We start from the raw sequence: 18,768 nt of genomic DNA, 5'->3' as shown, positions 1-18,768 counted from the left end.
ATTCAGATATTTTTAGGCCAGCAGAGAAGGCCTTGCAGGCCCTGACGGCCCGCCACTGTTGTTACTTAATGGATTCTCTTAGTTTTTTAGTCCTGTATAATACTCAGGAACTTGGTTGGGATTTCTTGATCTCAAAGTTTGGATTATTAAATGTAAATTGTTATGCTACCATAAACTCAAATTATTTTATTGATTTCAGTAATTAAAGACTCCACACAGATGCTTAAAATTAAAAACCCAAAAAAGAAAAGCAATAAAATTCAACTTTTTTGTACGAGTAGACGAATCTTTAAAATCTGGTTCTGTTTTTATGAATTAAGCGTGTGAAAATGAAATCAGTTCTTGGTAGTGATGCAGTAAGTGGCTGGGCTTCAACAGTCCAACTGTCGGACTTTATTGAAAAACGTGAAAAGTCAATTTTTGCAACCTTCTGTATTGCTTTTGATTTAAAAAAAAAAAGTTACTTAATTATATTTTTAAATAAAAAAAATATATATTTCTTGTGAGATGTAAGCTTCAAGGAAACTTACAAAGGCAAGAAATAGATTGTATTTAGCCCAAAAAAAAAAAAACAGTTGTTTTTCTAGGACATAGTTTCTGCAGAGTGGAATTGTGGGCGGGATTGTTTATGCGGAGTGAGCCTACCCTCATTTCCCATCATCCCTTTGTTTACACTCTCCTCCCACACACCCCAAACCTAACAATACCAACGCAACAAAAACGATGAGGAATATTGGAGCTGTCGGCTGCAGTGGGGAAAACAAAGACGTACATGGATCTTTTTCAAACTGTATTTTTTCATGTGCAGCTGATTTACAACGATTTGAATAAAGAAATACTCGGAAATGCAATTTAAGCATAATTAATTTTTCCAGCAGAAAGAAATGCCACAAGAACATGTTAATAACAATTTTCATCAGTGAGTCTTTAGTGGTTTGTGTCAGCACCCTTCATGCCATTTCCCCGTCTCGCCTACATTGACTTGTTTCAAAATGATCAAAGGATTCTGGGCCTCACTGTTCCTCAGATGTGTTCTGTTAACCTGCAGGTTTGTTGTTCCGAGGCAGACAGGGCTAGGATAGATGTGTTTGACCTGCTGGCTGGTCTAGAACCGCTCCTCCACGTATGTCATTCTAACATCCTCTCAATCAAAACGCCTGACTTTGATGGATAGCACTTCTTCAATCATCATGATGAAAATCCACCCCAAGAGGCAAATCATCCGTGTTGAATCTGTCTTCTGCTCTTCCTAAACGATCTTGAAGCAAATCAGAGCATGTTTCATCAGCTGACGGATTATTTTTCTGTTATGGATAACTCGAATGCTGAAAAAGGCTGAAGCTTATATAATGGGAGCAATTACAATTAAGGTGCAATCATTGTGCTTGTTCCAGCACTTTATCATGATTATCTCTGCACGAGCCAAAGAACAAATGTTTTAATTGCACTTCGAGGATCTCACATCGGCATCCAGCCGGCTGATTACAGGAACAAATGTCAGAACTTTCAACACATTAAGCTGATTATGCACAATTATGAGCATAAAACAGGCAGCCAGAAGGCCTCATTGTTTCCAGACAAATCAGAGAATGTGACGGTCAGTGTTTGTTTGAGAATAATGGTTAGAAAAGAATTCACAGAAGGGAAATGATGCTTTGATTGCCTCTTCAAGTTTTCTTCTGAGATGACGTTACTTTGTCATTCCTTCACTGCTGCAGAGTTTGCCTCGTATCGTGGTGCAGTCAGCCAGCATGGAGGAGGACCTGAGCAACCAGCAGCAGCAGCAGCCAGTGAGTCCAACAAATCTCATGTTTGATCGGGATCATAATACAAACTCTTCCATTCTTGGCTGCCTTTCTGCTTGAGCTGTCAGCTTGGAGGAATTTGAGGCATTTCCTCTGTAAACAAACAGCTTTCACTCAGTTGTTTGTGCTTTTCAAACAAACTGCTCCCATCATGTCTTCTCAAAGATGGATGGATGGGAAGATGATGGATGGATGGCTCGACTGACAGATAGATGGAGTATGGATGGATGGACAAATGGATGACAGATGAATGAATAAACGGATGGATGAATAGATGGATGGATAGATGACAAATGAATGGATGAACGGGTGGGTGACAGACAGACAGACGGATGGATGGATCAACAGGTGGGTGATGGACAGATGGATGACAGATGAATGAACGGATGAGTGACAGATGGATGAATTAACGGATGAATGGAGGGATGGACGGATGGATGACAGATAAGTGGTTGAACGAGTGGGTGACAGATGGATGGATGGATGAACGAGTGGGGGATGGATGGATGGATGGACGACTGACTGAATAGATGGACAGATGGATGGATAACAAATGAATGGATGAACGGATAGGTGACGGATGGATGGATGGATGGATGGATGATAGATCAATGGATGAATGAGTGGGTGACAGATGGACGGATAGATGGATGGTGGATGGATTAACAAGGGGACGGAGAGATAGATGGATGATAAACTGGTGGATAATGGATGGACGACTGATGGATTGATTTTATGTCTTGGTGCATCATCCACTAAAAAAAATACAGCTAGTTATTTCCAATAATCAACAGTGCTTTATTTGATCATTAAAACAAAGAATTACAACTAATTTAAAACTACTAAAGAGAGCATCCATCAATAGAATCGAAGCCACTTGTTAACAGAATTCTAGTTTGAGTTTACAGACACGTCTCAGGTAGATATTTGTTAGCATTTAGTCATGTATTCATCACTGACGAGCCCAAGCCATGACACTTCCTCTGCTGTGCTTAATAGATGGGGATAGTTCCATAAGTTAAAGCCACCAAACTTAAAATTTCTCACATTGACCAAAAATGTTCTAATTTTATATGAGAATGTTCGTTTTGCATCAAAGTAGTGTATCTAAGTTGTGACTAACACAGAAACTGCTCTAAAGTTTTAATATTATTTCTTTATTGAAGTGTAGCAACCCAAGACAAAAAGATATGAATATGTTCTATATTATTATGTCATTTTATTGCTTCAAAAATTGGCATTTTGACACAAAGAACAAATCTAAACAAGATAATGCTGCATTATCATTTTTCTACTTATAGCGGCGTCCTGCGGGGATTGTTTTCTGAGAGCAGCTCTGAAATATATTGTGATATAGGCTTCTCTTCACGAGCAGGAAGATTGTTTAAATTGCATTGAGAGCAGCAGAGGTCATATAGCTGCGTGCTTCTTTTGTTCCTTCTAAAAAAAAAAAAGAGCAGGATTTGAAAATAAAAGCACATGCTGTCATGACCACAGAGAAGTCTTTTGCTGAAGCAAACCTGCAAATAATTGTTTCTTTTCAGTTTCACTCAGACTTGCTGCATCCAAAATAAGAAGCACTCACACAAAAAATGTTCTTTGTTTGAATAATTTATATAAATGAGAGCCATTTTTTTCTTCCACTAAAGGGGGATTAAGACATTAGCTTCCATCTGATGAATGACTTCTCATTTTAGCATCCACGGTGCTAAACCTTCTGGGGAATAATCCACTTATTGTTTTTATCCGGTGGAAGTGGTGCATCTTCTGCTGCTTTTTACATCGCGTCTTCTCCCAGGTTCCCGTCGAGGAGTCAATCCCCGCTGACGTCCCAACAGAGAACCACACCTCTGTCCCCCTCCCACCCCCCATAATCCCAGACGTGGACGACCTCTCCTCCTGCCTGGTGAGCGACAGCGGCTACATGTCGACCAGTGTTTCCACGGCGACGCTGTCTGACGTCTACACTCTGAGCTGGGACCTGCCCCCCTCCTGCGGTGGCAAGGCTGGGGACTTTGAGGAGGAGCCGGATGAAGAGGAGATGGGACGTGGGATGGAGAAGCTGTCGGCTGATTCACCTGAGCCTGGGGAGTCAGAAGTCGGCTGTAGTAGTGAGACAGCGGAGGCGGAACAGACAAACACTCAGAGTGGTCAAGAAGTCCAGGTGACAGAAGCAGATGAGGCGACAGAAGTAGCTCTTCAGGATGAACAAAATAGCTGCTTGACAACAGATCAGGCAGCCTCAGAGCAGTTTGATCATGTAGAGAAGCACAAAGAGCTGCTAGAAGAACAGACTCACCACTCTGAGCCAGAACATCATGAAACTCTGCAGGAGTCTAACCAAGAAGAGGCGGGTCCTAACAGCACGATTCCTGTCCCTGAAGGCCCAACTCCAGATCGAGAGCTTCCTCAGGCTCCACCTGAAGGACAATCGAAGTTTGATACCTCCAACCCAAGCAGCACCTCCCTCCAAGCTTCAGTCTCAGAGGAAATAGCATCCTCTGATTCTTTTGCCAAAGCTGATCCTCCTCAGACTGCAAAAGCTGCCTCATCAGCAGCCAACCCCTTCAAGATCCAGAAAGTCAAGTCTCAAGACCTCAAGTCCTTCCAGCAGATAGTGGGTGAGGAGGTGGGTAAGCTTGCACCGGTGGACCGGGCCAGCAGCTTGGGGACCGGCCTCAACCTCTCAGTGCCAATAACCAATCTGGAAATAATCTCTGACTCGGATGAGGGAGACGAAGATGCTTCAGCTGCTCTTCCTGATTGGTTGAAGGAAGGGGAGTTTGTTACTGTTGGGACCAATAAGAGCGGGACGGTCCGGTACGTCGGACCCACAGATTTTGCCAAGGGGACTTGGATTGGAGTTGAACTTGAGGTACCAGCAGGTAAGAGGAAACATTTTTACCCATAAACATTTCCTCTTTATCCCCACCGATAATCGGGATGAACTCTTCTCCTCTAGGAAAGAACGACGGCTCCGTGGGCGGGAAGCATTACTTCCACTGCAACCCAGGCTACGGAGTGCTGGTCAGGCCTGACAGGGTGACCCGGGGCGGAGCCAAGCGCCGTCGCCAGCAGCAGAAACGCAGCAGCGCCAGCCTCTCTGGGTCCAACCCCAACCTCACCGCCCTCACGGCGCTGGCTAAAGGTGAGGCTGTGGCGCTGGGCCGCAAGAAAGGAGAGAACCGCAAGTCATGGAACACTTGATGAACGCCGTATGGACTTCTCTATTTAAAAGGACTTTTCCAGATTGAGAGCTTCAGAAAACAGGATTTATTTAACAGACATGGGAGAAAACATTTCCCCTACTTTTAATTTAAAAATCTGATTTTATTTATTCCCGTCTTTTTAAGGACGAAGCCTCAAACTACAGTTTTATTTTATGGCCTAAACTTTAAGTATTTTTTCACTAAAGCTTTTATAGGCTTGCCACTTTAATCGGAATCATCTGCTTTTTTTTTTAAATATATATATAAAAATGTGCCTTAAAGTGTTTCTTTAATGAATCAGATGTTGGTTTTAATCCACCATCATTCCTAAATAAATTCTCCTCAACTTTTGCCTGAGTGGATTGTTTGAAAGAAATCAGAAACTTCAAACTATGTTGATATAGCTTTATTCTCTTGTACATTTTATATATTTATATATATTTATATAATACTAAAATAAACACAAGTTAAAAAAATGAACAAAGAAACTGTACAAAAAATGTATATATACTACATCTTAATTACAAAACAGTCTACTGTCCAAAAAAGGCACTAAATTCTGAAATGGGCAATACAGTAATTTAAACATAACGAGTCTGGAGATGGATACAACAGTATTCAGTCCTGCCTTTCTGGGCTACAACAATGAGGAGGATGGCGCGTCACTGAAGGATATGTGGACACCCCCCTTTGGAGGGAGCTCTCCCACTGGAACGGCAAACTGGAAAATATGTACCTTTGAGTTTGTATCTCTTGGTGAGGAAATGTAGCAAATTCTGCCAATATAAAACAATCTAAAAGAAAAGTTCTGATTTTTTTTTTTTTTTTTTAAACTCTTACTCAATCTTTGCTCCAACCTGATGTTCAGGATTAGGACCACCTCGTTGCCGTTTCAGTGGAAGGCTCTGGGAGAAACGGTTCCATTTCAAGCTTTTTAAGCAGTGACACATTAAATTTCATAAGGTGCATCATCATTCTCCTTTGATAGAACAGCAAGATTCCTCAGTAAGGGACTAGTGCCTCAGTCAAATTAGGGATGGCATGACGAACAAAACAATAAAGCACGTCTTATTTTAAAAACATCATTCCTTTTTGTACATTATAAAAAAATTAGCATAAATACTTTTCTTTTTTTTTACATGAAACCTATTCCTTTTTTTTTTAACCAGTTCTGAGTCATATTGCAGCTTCTCACACATACTGAAGCAGTCCTGTTAAATCTAGGTACACTGAACCAGAGTCCATGGTCTGGAAGGTCAACCTCTGAGGGCCTCAACACTTACAGTGCTGCTGCAGGGAGATGGTTGCATCGACATGCACGATTCATTCAAACATGATCCTTTTGTTTTGACTTTAAAGGCCCACACTGATGACTTTTAAGCTGTTCTTGTGGCATTTTTCCTCATTGTGGAGAACTTATAAAAGAAAATTAAATTCAAAATTGAGTGAATAGTTGAGAATCAAGAGCAGACAAGAAAATGTTTGAAAAAGAGATTTGTGACATAGAAAATATGTCACAAATCCCGCCCACAACTCGGATGAATTTTTATGAACTAGAGCCACTCGTCAGAAACTATGCCTAAGAAAATGACTGTTTGGCTAACAACTGCATAATCATAATTAAAACCACTAGGAATGCTTTTACAATGGATCTAAAAAATGATCAGAGTGGGTCTTTAAGGGGCCTAAAGTTGTTTCCTGAAGCTACCAACGGATCTAGTTTCTCTTGCATATGATTTCAAACCAGTTCAGGAGCGACGTGTGCTCTAAATAGCTTTGTTTTTCTGATAACTATCAGAAGTACACAGGACGGAGGTCATATTTTTGAAGTCATTAAACTCCTAAATTGAATTGCAAACTGGAGATACTTTTGAGGCAAAAACATTATATTTAGTAACCTTTTAAGGTTATAACTAATAACATGAAATGTTACAGGAATATTCTATCCTTTACTGTGTGGATTTCCGTTTACTTTCCTTAAAAAACAGCACATAAATGAAGCCGCTTTAGAAGAGGCGGCGTCACAGAAGTGGTAAATAGCTTTTAAGGATTTTCTGTCAATACATGTGTGCCTGCTGATCCCTCCCCTCACTGACAGGCCCGCTGTAGTTTCAAACACAGTGTCTCCAGAGGCTGCTCTGAGCACGAGGAACCATCGCTTTGGATTCAACTGAACGCCATGCACTCTCAGCATCTTTTCCTTTGGCATGGGGGACATTTAAAATAGCTTAGAAAGTCTGTTTTCTTTTTGCCGCACTGACCCAAAACCGATCCCCGTGGACTCCGGTTAACACAAAGGCCTATCAGATGTGTATTCAGTCGCGGTTTGGAGTAAAAACCTGGAAGAGCTAAATCTACTGTTGGAAACAAACGTATTAATAAGTGCGTTTTTGTTAAACCGTGCAAAAGAAAAAGCTGTTTGTACTGCAAAGAAGGAATAAGTCTGTGATGCTAAGGCCATCTCTCTTCAGATGAGTTTTGGAAGGAGGTCGATAGTTGGGTTTGAATCCAAAAAAGCAGCTTTACAACAACTAAAAAAAATCCTCAGTCCGATTCATCCAAAGGAATGAAACTAAAGAGAACAATAACTGGACAGTTCCTGCTTGAGGACGGCGCTCTCCGCCCGACGTTCCCGAGACGAAGGCTGGAGGGCGCTCTTCCGATGAATTGCACTATGAAGAGGTGTTTTTCAGAAGAAGACAGGCTGCTGCCAGGTGAGTGACTGCACCCCGTCTGTGACTATTTACATGTCATTTAGCTGAGGTCGAGGTGACGCAGACTGAGGTTCGGCTCAGACCTTCAGTCTGGAGGAGGAAGGGAAGAGAAGAGGTATCCTTTGAGGAGAGATGCTCCCAAACAGGAGCCACTGTTTGGTGGAAGAAGGGAGAAGGTTTTTACAGAGATCAGAGTCTGGAGGAATCCACCAGCTGGGTCAATATATCGAGTAAAATGGGGGTGAGGTGCAATTACTGTTTACATGGACACTGGGAGAGGCAAAAGTCAGCAGCAGCTGGGCAGGACAGGGAGCAGAATTTCAAGGTTTACTAAGTAACAATACTTTCACCCCCCTGATCCATTTAACCACCTTTGATAATCCTGGTCTGCCCCGCCCGATTCATCTGCCCCATTTCACTCGTCCTCCAGGGACTCAGTCTTGATATCGTTGGGGACGCCTCCGGTTCTGGACAGAGCCAGGATGGTGTGATTGACCGCGGCCATCTCCACAGCGAGAGAGATGGGGTCCTGATGCTCGCTGTGCGCGGCGCTGTCGTCCTGTCACAAAGGAGAGGGGTGGGGGGGTGAGGTAAAGAGAATCAGCTGCACGGATTGGTTAACTTCTAAGCTACACAAAATATGTAATACATGCAGCTATACATTGTTCAATTATATCCAAGGTGAGTAGTTTTAACTAGGTCAGGGGTCTGTAACCTGTGGCTCTTTTATCCCTTTATTGCGGCTCTTTAGCTTTAAAGAAACATGCCAATAACTCAAATAAATAATCAATTGGTCATTTAAGTTTTGCCTTTTCTGTTTAGATTTTAAATATGTCAAACCACAGAACAAAATGATGTCAGAAATTCTGTGGAAATGTTCTTAAAATGAGTTTTTATTGTAAAGTTACTCAAAGGTCTCTTCAAGTCTTACATTTTTTTAAATGACAATAAAGTGGTTAAAGTTTTGAACAAATACAGCTTAAAACCTTTTAAAGTGATTTAGAGTTATGTGTTCTGTGCCTGACATCTTAAAGAGCTTTGTTTATTTGTAATGTTTTAGAATTTGTTTTATAATTGTATATTACTTCCATGTGGTATACTTGACAGTAAAAAGAGGAAAATGATGGTGATGCACCAACATCCTAATTAAAAAAACATAACGTTTTACTATCTTGCATTTTATTTTGAAGTCACTCTGGTGCAGCAGCATGATCTTAAGTTTTCCTTTTGAAAGGAACTTGTGTGTGCGCCAATCAAAAGTAAAAGAAATAGATACTGTTATAGTTTATCATTGTAATATTTCAAATATAAATTTTATTGATCATAAAAACAAAGATATGTATTTTTCTGAACGACAACATTGGATTTTCCAGCTCTAGCTGGATTTTGGTCTATAAAGGACGTAAAAATGCAGTGACAGGGAGGGGAAGAGGGGGTGGGGTTGCTCTGCGCCAACTCAGAGGCAAATTTCTAATAAACTCCTGCCGCTCAGTAGAAATTATGTCCTAGAAAATTATAGGTTTTTTTGACCATTTGAAACACTTTTAAAATAGATCAAAAGATGATCAGAGTGGGACTTTAGGCGCATTCAAATACAAAAAGATATTTTTGTGAAAGCCAGTTGCTCTCAGAGTCCACGGTAGAAACTTCTTTTTGTAATCTGGAGGAGAAAAGAAATAGGACGCGTCACCTGTGTTGGCGAGGTGGGCTCCAGTCGATAAAGGCTAAAAGGTCGGCTCAGAGGTCTCTTGTCGAAATAAGGCAGGTCGCAAGCCTGGAGGGGTGCAGAAAACAGAATAAGTGAGCTATAAATGTTTTTTTAATGGATTCATGTTCCCTTTTACTGATTTTAAGAAAATAAAAGTCAAAAACAACAACAAAAAACAGTTCATACTGGTTTCCTGTGACTCTACCTGCTCGGAGAAGTCGTTCCCATCGATGTCGTCACTGTTGGAGTGCCCTCCAGGACTCTGGACATCAATGCCATGACTCTCCAGGATTGTGGCTTCTTGGAGAAAAAGAATAAATTATTAGATTGAATTCAAGCAATATTAAAACAAACATGACAGCTACAAGAACAGAAGTCTGAACTGTCTAAACATCACAATATTAAAAAAATAACATGAGCATAACTTTGCTGTACCTGCATCTTAAATAAAAGAACAAAAAGTAAAGCCACATTACCAATGTTTGCCCGCCTCTTGATCTCTTTGCGGCGATTGGCGAACCAGTTGTAAACCTTTAGGGAGGTGACCCGCTCCAGATCAGACAGCTTCTTCCCTGCAGGCAGAAAAATATAACTCCAGGATTTAAGAGAGACATCTTTGTTCACCTTAAAAGTAGAAAAAACAAGAAGTATTACTGGCTGAGATCATAAAAATGGTTCCTGTTGTGTTTCTCACCTGGTTTCTGAATAACAGCATTGCAGGCATTAGCTATCTCCTCCCTTTTGGCCTCATCTGGGTACTGGTTGTCATTGAAATAGCTATAAATAGCAGAAAAATAAACAAGAAATTAATAAAAGTCTACAGAGTCACTGTTGTGTTTTTTTTTGTTTTTTTTTTTAAATGTCATGCGTCCTTGTTGTCCCACCTCTCCATCACAGCCAGACACTCTTTCCTCCAGGTGAAGCGGCTTCCCCGACGCAGACGGAAGGTTCCGGGAGTGGTGGTGAGGGGCGGTGGAGTTTGCCTCCACTCCATCTCCTCCATGGGCAGAGGAGCTGGCCGCATGTTCAGAGTGGCACCTGGAGAACGCACAGGTTCAGAGAAGAGTGAATCTATCTGCAGGCCTGTTTGTGCTCTGAAAGTACGAAATGTAGTAACTTGCAGGAAACACTGAAACTACTGTGAGAAACTCAGTACCTCGTGGCTGTTTTTTTTTCTTTCTTTTTTTTTAATAAAGGAACTGAGCACAGCAAATAACAGCCACAAAAGCCGTTTTGATGAACGTGACAGCGCACACCTGTTCCAGCTAATCTCACAATATGCTCTAATTATAAACTGAACATTGCTGACAAAGATGCGCCTTTCTCTTCTGAAGTCATGACCGCAGCAGAAACAAAAACCCCAGCAAAGGTTGGCACTACATTTCATCAAATTCCCCACAAAGCAGCACAGATGGAAAGGAAAAAAAAAAACACAGCCACCGCCTGAGGAGCAAATACTGGATCATAATGAGGTTTAAGTGGGCCAGGTTAGAACCGCATGAAGGCAGCAGCAGTTTTTGCAGCAGCAGGAGGATGTTTTGGGCTGAATGGATGTGGGTTGTCAGTGTTACAATGAAAAAATAAAATGGTTAAATATAGGAGTCCTGACTCTCAGATTTACTTTTCAGCCAAGAGGACTTTTTGAAGAGTTTAAGTGAAGAGGATCACAGACAGGTGAGTCAGAACTGTTTGCAAAATTAGCTTGGAGAAAATGATTAAACTCCTTCAAACCTAGAATCTAACAGCCTCTGGTACAGGTGAATGGAAATACGTGTGGATCTCTGCATCTCACTTTAACACTAAACATACTTTTTGTAGAGTAGAGCCCAAGATTTGAAGTTCAAACTAAATTATATTTAACTGTTCCCTCAAAATAATCATTTGCACATGAATTTGTTTCCAAAATAATGATAATTTAGTCCCACAAATGATGAGCTTGAGAGAGCTTTTAAATTATTTAAACGTCATGTTCATGAATCCATTGTAGAGAGCTCACATTTCACAAGAAAAACGCATTTATTCCTAAAACTTCCAGTCAATTTTATGCCAACTTTTAACCTAGAATAAACTTCAGTTGTCTCTGAAGTGTTTTTTTTTTTTTTTTTTTTTTTTGCAATGGCGTGGGAATGAAACTGACCATTAATCATTTTGGTTCAAAAGTTCACGTAAAAAGTATTTTTGATTTAAAATAAACAGCAAGAGCTATTGCATATTTTTATTATTCTCTTTGGAATAAGTCCCTGGAAAATTGCATATAGTTTAGTTAAGATTTACCTTTTTTTTAGATATTTTTCGCAAAGTTTTGACTTTGTTTTGAAATGTATACATTTTAATTGGTCTTAACATGTTTAGTGTATCGTTATAAAACATAAGAACAGTTTGTTTGGCATTTAAAAAACTGACATTTACTAATTGGACAGTTTCAGGTTCATTGTAGGTTATTGTAGCAAAAATATTTGTAAAAGAAAAATATGCTGGTTTTATGCAAAAAACAAATAGATGAAGCATTGGCACAAAAAAAAGTTACAAAAGTAAATGAATAGGGCAAAACCTCAAAAAGACCCCGAACTACTAAAACAAACCAAACTGTGTGAGCAGCTGTATCCTTGCAAAGCAGCTGCAACGAATCTGTGCTAAAAAAAAAAAGAAAAAAGATGTAAAAAAAAATGTCTGCTCCCTTGAACATGATGCAGCATGTTTGCTAGCAGAAATCCTCCTGACTAAGAGGAGCTGAACCTTTTTACAAACGCTTTCCTCTGATGAAGAGGTTATGTTCATTACTGCAGGACAACTAAACCTTCACTGTTTCAACGATTCTACAAACACCGTCTGCTTTAAACAAACCTAGAAAGGGCTATGAGTCAAACAAGTCATTCTTAAAGCATGTTCTAGCTCTATTTCTCTTGACAAACGTTCAAAGGAAAAGCTTCACTTGGATTAATAACTATCAGAATAGAAAGTGTGAATGGGGTCGCCGAGGTCAAAGCTGTTGGAGGATAAAGCCACATCGATACACATCACTGAGAGCAGCTGGATATGGTCATTACATATAAAATATATATATATTTTTGTTTTGTTTCAAAAGCCAGTTCTTGACATTTTAACCCCACAGCACATGTACATTTAGAGGCACCAATAACAGATGCTGGATTTGAAAAACAAGCAAAAAGTTCTCCACAACTAACGCTCCAAGCACAAATAAAATATTTATAATCTTTGGCTTAAGAAATCCATCCATTTTCTCATAAACTGCCAGCATGAATGCAGCATCTTTCATTTCATAAGCCAGGATAGAACACTGAGTAAGGTAACTTAAAAAAAAGGGATTCTGATTTCTGTAAATTATCTCAATTATTTAATTTATGCCCAGCAGAGATAAATAGCGAGCATTCAGTTGAGGCAAAACAAAGTATTTAAAATCAGTTTTCTCACATTGTGGTGTCTATTTGTCACAGCAGTTTGTGTCATAACTTAAAGGTCACATAAACCAGCAATATTTTCTCAATTCCTCCGTTCTTTTGTTAGAATATGAAGGATAATAAAAAAGGCCCGTACCTGGAGTGGTTTTCTCCAGCGTGTACCAGCGATAAAAGGCCCGCTTCTTCTGCTCGCTGAGGTCCGAGCCGTGCTGCAGCAGCCAGTGAGAGATCCTGCTCTGGCTGATGCCTGGAAAGCAGCCAGACGCTGAATTACAGCAGGCCTTCATTGAACGCAGAGCGCCATCGCTAAACAACCGGCGAAAACTCAAGAGACTGCTGAGTTCACCTCCTCTCAATCACAGACACTCCTTCACTCTGCTTACATCCGAACACATGCAACATTTATACAGTACTAAAGCTTAAAGCACAACTTTGATCTTTTGTAATAAGACAAAACAGAATGCATTTCACTATCCGTTAAGCCAAGCATCCAATTTATGCCGTTAGAAAAACAAAAGTGGCAGCATAACGCTCATCTTCTGATAATCTAATCCCTTATAGGCGAATATGTGGGTTACTAACCGGTCACTTGTGCCACCACAGCCTGGGAAATCCTCCTGTTGCCCAGGAAAGCTTTGATCTCCTCCTTTACCAGGCTGCTGTCCCGTCTGAAAACACAAAGAAACAAACGGATGTATCAGAATGGAGCGGAGCAGGGAGCTTGTAGCCCGCCCATCGAATTTTTACATCACAAATACAATTTTTTTTCATTCGTTCCTGATTCATTTGAAAAAATAAATACTAAGAAATGTGGTTTTGAACTTAATTTTCTTTAAATGTGGAGAAAAATGCCACAAACACACATTAAAAACCCTATTTTCATTGGAGTGGGTCTTTATGAGGGATCATGTCACCAGCGTGTGGGTCTCTGCAGCTCTTTGATGTGCAGTTTGACACACAGCTTTAAGTTGAGAGGATGTTAAGATCTAGCTGATTCTCTGTCAGCGTCGATCTAAATGATGTTCTTTGTGACCAGTTCATCCCTGGCCTCACATTGTTCTCCTGCAGCTTCTTTTATAAATTACCGTACAGACTGCGTTCTCAGAAATCACAGTTTTTCCCTCCCTGTGTGCTTCCTTCAGATCACTTTACGTCGCTGCTTTTTGTTTGTTGTGCTGCACAATAACCGACTTGCACTTTTCATGCCTTTTGTGTGAAACTATGGAAATGTATTTTTCCTTTGCTGCTGCAGTTTGACAGCATCGCGGCTTTTTTTCTTCTTTTTCCGCGGCTCTCACATAATCAGTGCCGCATTTCACACAGACACAAAGGCGGCGGCTCAATAAACCGAGGCCAGATCCAAATGATCTATATTTTCAAAAATTTATTTAAGGGGCCCCGCTTTCACAATCTCAAACCTCGGCAGGGGAAAAGAAGAAAACACGCACAGACTTGCAGGAATGTAATATGTGTGGTACACTGTGTACCCACCCTGCTTTCTGGCATAAAGCCCAATCCTCTCCCTTATACATTTACACAGACTCATATACAACAAGCTTATGAGTGTCTTGGCCCAATTCCTCCCAAGACGTAGAATGCTTTTCCTCCTTGGTGCATTTATCCAGAACTGAATGTAGACGTGAGGTTTTTTTCCCCCCTAAAGAAATGTGGGACGTTTGTCGAAGGTTCTGGTGGCATATTTATGAAATTAAAATGCGTCACCACTCTTGACATCCAGCATCAATATCCTCTACATCAGCCTCTTGCAGCGCAGCTAAAATTAGAACTTGAAAACGCTACTTGTATTGACACCAGAGAATCGATGTAGCACAAGCTGCTGTACAAGACTGAAGAGCCGGCTGCAGAGGAGCAGGGAGGAGAAGAGGAGGCTCTCTGGACGGCAACTTCAGGAGCAAACCCTAAGCCCAGGAGGGAATGGGAAGAAAACTTTAAAGGGAACTGCTGGTGAGCTTATACGCCCCCCCCTCAGTGCATCTCCCTGCTCGGCTGGACTTCTAAACACGGCTTAACTTTTCTAAGCTGTCCAGAGATGATGTGCATTGGAAAGCAGGGGCAGGGGAAATGAGCAGTGGCACAGTTAATGCAGCACTGGGGATAATACATGAGCTGTTCTTACAAAAGACCTTCACTCCAGGCTGCTGGGAGGCAGATCCGGCAGCAGCTGGAGGAGATGGCTAATGTGTGAAGTGCTTAGGAGAAAGCAGGAAATGGCAACCCAGCGCCCCGTGATAAACTATGAACCAGTCAGTGTAAAGAGCCTAACTTGCTACAGAGGATGTCAAATGTAATTTTGTGTGTTGCTAAAGACAAAAAGGCTTTCCCTGTGTCATTTTAAACCTCCTAGAGTCCGTTTTAACACTAGTCCATCAATGTTTAGTGTCCACAATTTAAAGTTAACAATTAAAACCCAAATTATTCGAATTTAGTTAAAAGATTTCACTCAAAGCTAGAGAAAAAGGCTTGTTTTTTCTTCTAAACAAACAAAATATTGATATAAAAAAAGTAATTGGAAATGTTATTTTAAACTCAATTACTGCAAGTTAGCTTCACTGCATCTCACCTCATCAGCTCCTCCACCTTATCGTCGATGTCCATGTCCTCCTCGGAGCCTTCGAACCCAAACGCTCGCGTCGCCGCCGCACTGTTCACTGGATACCGTGGCGGGGACAGCTTCCCGTTGGGTGTAGCAGCAAGGCTGTCGCGGCCGTTCTGGGACAGGGCCAACAGTGACATGGGCGATGGCAAGATGGCAGAGGGCGGCGGCGGCCCCGGAGGCGGGGAGGTGTCGTAGTTGTTGCTAAGCGAGGGCGAGAGCCCCCCACCACTATTGAACTGTGTCTGTGTGGCAGTGGAGATTTTGGATGTGGTGGAGGAGGAGGCAGCGGCGGCGGTGGGGTGTTCGCCGACGCCGCTTTCGCCGTCGTTGTTGTTGTTGCCATTGCATGAAACAGAGGAGGTGGCGGTGGTTGCAGAGGCAGTGGTGTTATTGTTGAACGATGTGGTAGCAGTGTTGGAGGCAGAGTTGTTGGTGCAGTTGTTGGTCACGCCCACTCCATAGGAGGAGGAGGAAGAGGAAGAGGAGTTGCGATGGCCAAACTTGTCGCCGTGCTCCCGGTCCAGCCGGTCCAAAGTGTCGAGCGCGTGCAGGATCTCCTGCTTGGTCATGCCGCTGCGCCGCAGCCGCTGCAGCAGATCTATCTGCTCGATTGTAAAGCGCGGCTCCTCGCAGAACTCAGACATCCTGCTGGATGGGAGAGAGGAAACAGGAAATGCGGGGAGGGGGGAGGGAAGGAGGGGAGCAGGAAGAAATCCTGAGGAAAGTCAGAAACAAATGAGTCAGGTGAAGGGATGGTGGAGTCACAGGGAAAATGAGAGGATTAAGTAGCAAAGAATGATGGGAACCCAGCCGCAGATGGGGAGAAAAAGGAGAGAGGTAAAAGTGTGCAGCAGAGGGGAGTTTAAAATAGGAAAAACAAAAGAGGAAATATATAGGAAGACAACAAAGAGGGAGCAGATAAGAAAAGGATGACAAGAGAGCCCGAGACAAAAGTGTGAAAGAAAGAGGAAGGGAGGGGCCGAGAATAAAAATCAGCTATTTTTGGGAGCCAGCAGGCAACACGCGCAGAGTGCCAGAGTCACCTTGACAGCTGATGCTATCTTAACATTCCCACTGTCGTTCTTTAAGAGCTTCTGTATAATCCCTGCTCTGCACACCACCCACGCCGTGCGTTTTTCATAAGCAATTTGCTGTGCTCAAAATCAATGCCACTGGAATCAGACTGCGGCAGATTTTCCATTTTATGTGCCAGCCCAGCGTATGTTGATATGAAAAATGATTATTAAAAAAGAGAGGGGCGTTTGTGCACAATCTTTGAGGAAACAAAAATGTCTTAAAAGGAGGGGAAAAAGATTGTTTAATGATTTTTTTAAACTGAAAACAAATAAAATCTTCACTTTCGTATGTTTTCAGTATCTAAGATTTAAAGGGTAAAGAACACATTAGGAGGAAAGTCAGTTCAGGATAACACTGAATCTTGCAGCCCAGGTGAATATTAACTAGTCCCTCCAGCTGTCATTTCAAAGTCATAAAGCAAGATGCAAATCATTACCAACTGCACTTAAGTCTGCAAAATGTGACATCTCAGACAGATGAGTTACTCTGGATTTAACCCATAGCTGTCTCAGAAATATATTTATATTTTTATGTAATGCAAGTGCATGTATCTTAGGAGATTTTGCATCGTGCAGGAAATGCAGGATGTGCCCTGCAAGCAAAACTGAGCATCTCAAATCATTACCCAAAGGGATTAAGTATTAACCAAGTTAAAAATTGGCTTTAGTACTAGCAGGTTTAACTGGTACAGTAAAGTGCGTGAACATTATCTGAATTTAAACTAGAATTTACATCAAATTCCTGCTTGAGTGACAAAACAATCCAAATAGTGATAATAAAACTTAAATAATCCTGATGCAAAGGACGGAAAACAGTTTATTTTCTTATGTTTACCTAAAGTCAGAATGCAAACACTTTTCTTCCCGGTCCAAAAACAGTTGGTGGAGTCTCTGCCTCCATGTGTTGTTATTTTTCTGCCTACGGGACCCGCAGTCAAAGCGCAAGTCTGTCGCCGTTCCCCCCGCTGCAGGAAAGCTGCTGGCTGTGCCAGCTCTCACGCCCTTTGCCCAAAAGCTAACGCTAGCAAATGTTTCTGTCGCACGCGGACACAATGAGCGCGAGCACGTCAACGCGGACCGGCTCCCGAACCGCGGGCTCAAGATGATTCCCATCGTTTTTAGCGGTCCTGTTGCTCAATTTTCACTGACAACAGCCCGCTGACACCTCAGAACTCGGTCGGGAACTAAACATTTTTGCCGTGCAAAATTAGCATAATAAGCTAGCCGTGCCAGTCTTACTAGCTGTAGTTAGCCACCTTCGCTGGCTAGCGAACATTTGATATTAATAAACATCACTTTTATTGTTGTACACAGCTAAAGTACACGACTTACCTCTCTTCAAATCGTCCACGTAACCATTTAACTTCTAAACTGATGCAAAGGCCCGCGGAGACGTTTATTGCAGCCGAACAATAGCGCAATGTGATGACAGTGCCCTGCGCGACCCTTTTCCAAGGATTTCTAATCAGAGGCGAATTATTTGCCTCTCCGCTTTGTCTGTCTGACAACAGCCATATTGACAACTAACACCTCCGAGTGGTTCAGTGGGAATTGTAGTTTATTCCCTCGTCGGGCGCGACGCACGCCGCGGCGTTCCAGCTGCAAAGAACTACAAATCCCTGAGAAAGCTGATATGCAGCTGTCACAAAAAGGCGATGCAGTTTTTAATGTGGCCACAGTTTCCTAACTGTACAGCTGTTACAGCTGTTCCACCCAGCTGTCGGACTTAAAAAAAAATCTAAAATAATAAATAAAAATACAATAAAACAGACACAAAGTGTAGCGTGAAAATAAAAGAACTCCAACTTGGAAAAAAAGTTGTAGTCTTAAATCAAAGCACAACCTTATTTATTTAGTTATAATCATGCTATATCATTGACTTCTAGATTATTGACTTATTCACATACATGTATACTGTTTGTGGCTGCATAAATAAAGCTACATTTCTGAAAAAAAGTATTTTTAATTTGTAAAAACAAACAAAAAAGGATATTTTCGATAAAGTGATTCCTTCTTTAGCATCTTTGGTAGGCCAACACATCTCTTTTATTAGTTTTCAAAACAGATAAATATATAATCTAAAGTTTCACCTCACTGATTTCCATAAAGTTTTTTTTTAAGAATAAAATGACATCTTGAACTTATGAATCTGAATCAAAGCAATAATCTTTGGGAAATATACCCAGCCCTATTTATAAATAACTTTTCACTGATCCAGCA

The 18,768-nt window shown here is 41.4% G+C and overlaps 2 protein-coding genes across 13 annotated transcripts in view; one reads left to right on the top strand and one right to left on the bottom strand.

Annotated features, from left to right (window-relative positions):
- Positions 1-5,365, top strand: part of LOC112158400 (kinesin-like protein KIF13B) — a 24,168-nt gene extending 18,803 nt beyond the window's left edge. For 9 of the 11 annotated variants that reach the window (XM_036210620.1, XM_036210614.1, XM_036210615.1 and 6 more), the window contains 4 exons: positions 1,049-1,123; positions 1,719-1,790; positions 3,604-4,690; positions 4,768-5,365. In XM_036210620.1, coding sequence (XP_036066513.1) covers positions 1,049-1,123; positions 1,719-1,790; positions 3,604-4,690; positions 4,768-5,012 — 1,479 coding nt within the window. In that variant the 3' untranslated portion in view covers positions 5,013-5,365. The remainder of the gene's footprint in view (positions 1-1,048; positions 1,124-1,718; positions 1,791-3,603; positions 4,691-4,767) is intronic. The other 2 variants (XM_036210621.1, XM_024291739.2) reach the window with 1 other exon arrangement.
- Positions 5,366-5,405: 40 nt separating this feature from the next.
- Positions 5,406-18,324, bottom strand: hmbox1b (homeobox containing 1 b). 2 transcript variants are annotated; one of them, XM_024291744.2, is made up of 10 exons: positions 17,881-18,324; positions 15,437-16,187; positions 13,438-13,523; positions 12,992-13,102; positions 10,321-10,474; positions 10,131-10,213; positions 9,913-10,008; positions 9,642-9,736; positions 9,419-9,502; positions 5,406-8,287 (listed from the first exon to the last, which is right to left on the bottom strand). In XM_024291744.2, exons 2-10 carry the CDS (start codon positions 16,114-16,116, stop codon positions 8,144-8,146), a joined length of 1,533 nt encoding a protein of 510 aa, XP_024147512.1. In that variant the 5' UTR covers positions 16,117-16,187; positions 17,881-18,324; the 3' UTR covers positions 5,406-8,143. The 2 variants fall into 2 exon arrangements, with proteins under 2 accessions (XP_024147512.1, XP_024147515.1); XM_024291747.2 differs by having other exon boundaries at positions 9,642-9,733.
- Between the last annotated feature and the right edge of the window lie 444 nt (positions 18,325-18,768).

Source organism: Oryzias melastigma, linkage group LG24, assembly GCF_002922805.2.
Source record: "Oryzias melastigma strain HK-1 linkage group LG24, ASM292280v2, whole genome shotgun sequence".
Taxonomy (NCBI): Eukaryota; Metazoa; Chordata; class Actinopteri; order Beloniformes; family Adrianichthyidae; genus Oryzias; species Oryzias melastigma.
Note: the sequence above shows the minus strand (reverse complement) of the source record. Positions and strands in the feature narration are given on the sequence as shown.

Excerpts from the sequence above, each read along its gene's own strand:
- hmbox1b (XM_024291744.2), bottom strand. The coding sequence starts at position 16,116 with ATGTCTGAGTTCTGCGAGGAGCCGCGCTTTACAATCGAGCAGATAGAT. Across the intron at positions 13,524-15,436 it reads AAGGTGGAGGAGCTGATGAG|ACGGGACAGCAGCCTGGTAA; the intron begins GTGAGATGCAGT and ends TTGTGTTTTCAG. Across the intron at positions 10,009-10,130 it reads TGCTGTTATTCAGAAACCAG|GGAAGAAGCTGTCTGATCTG; the intron begins GTGAGAAACACA and ends TTCTGCCTGCAG.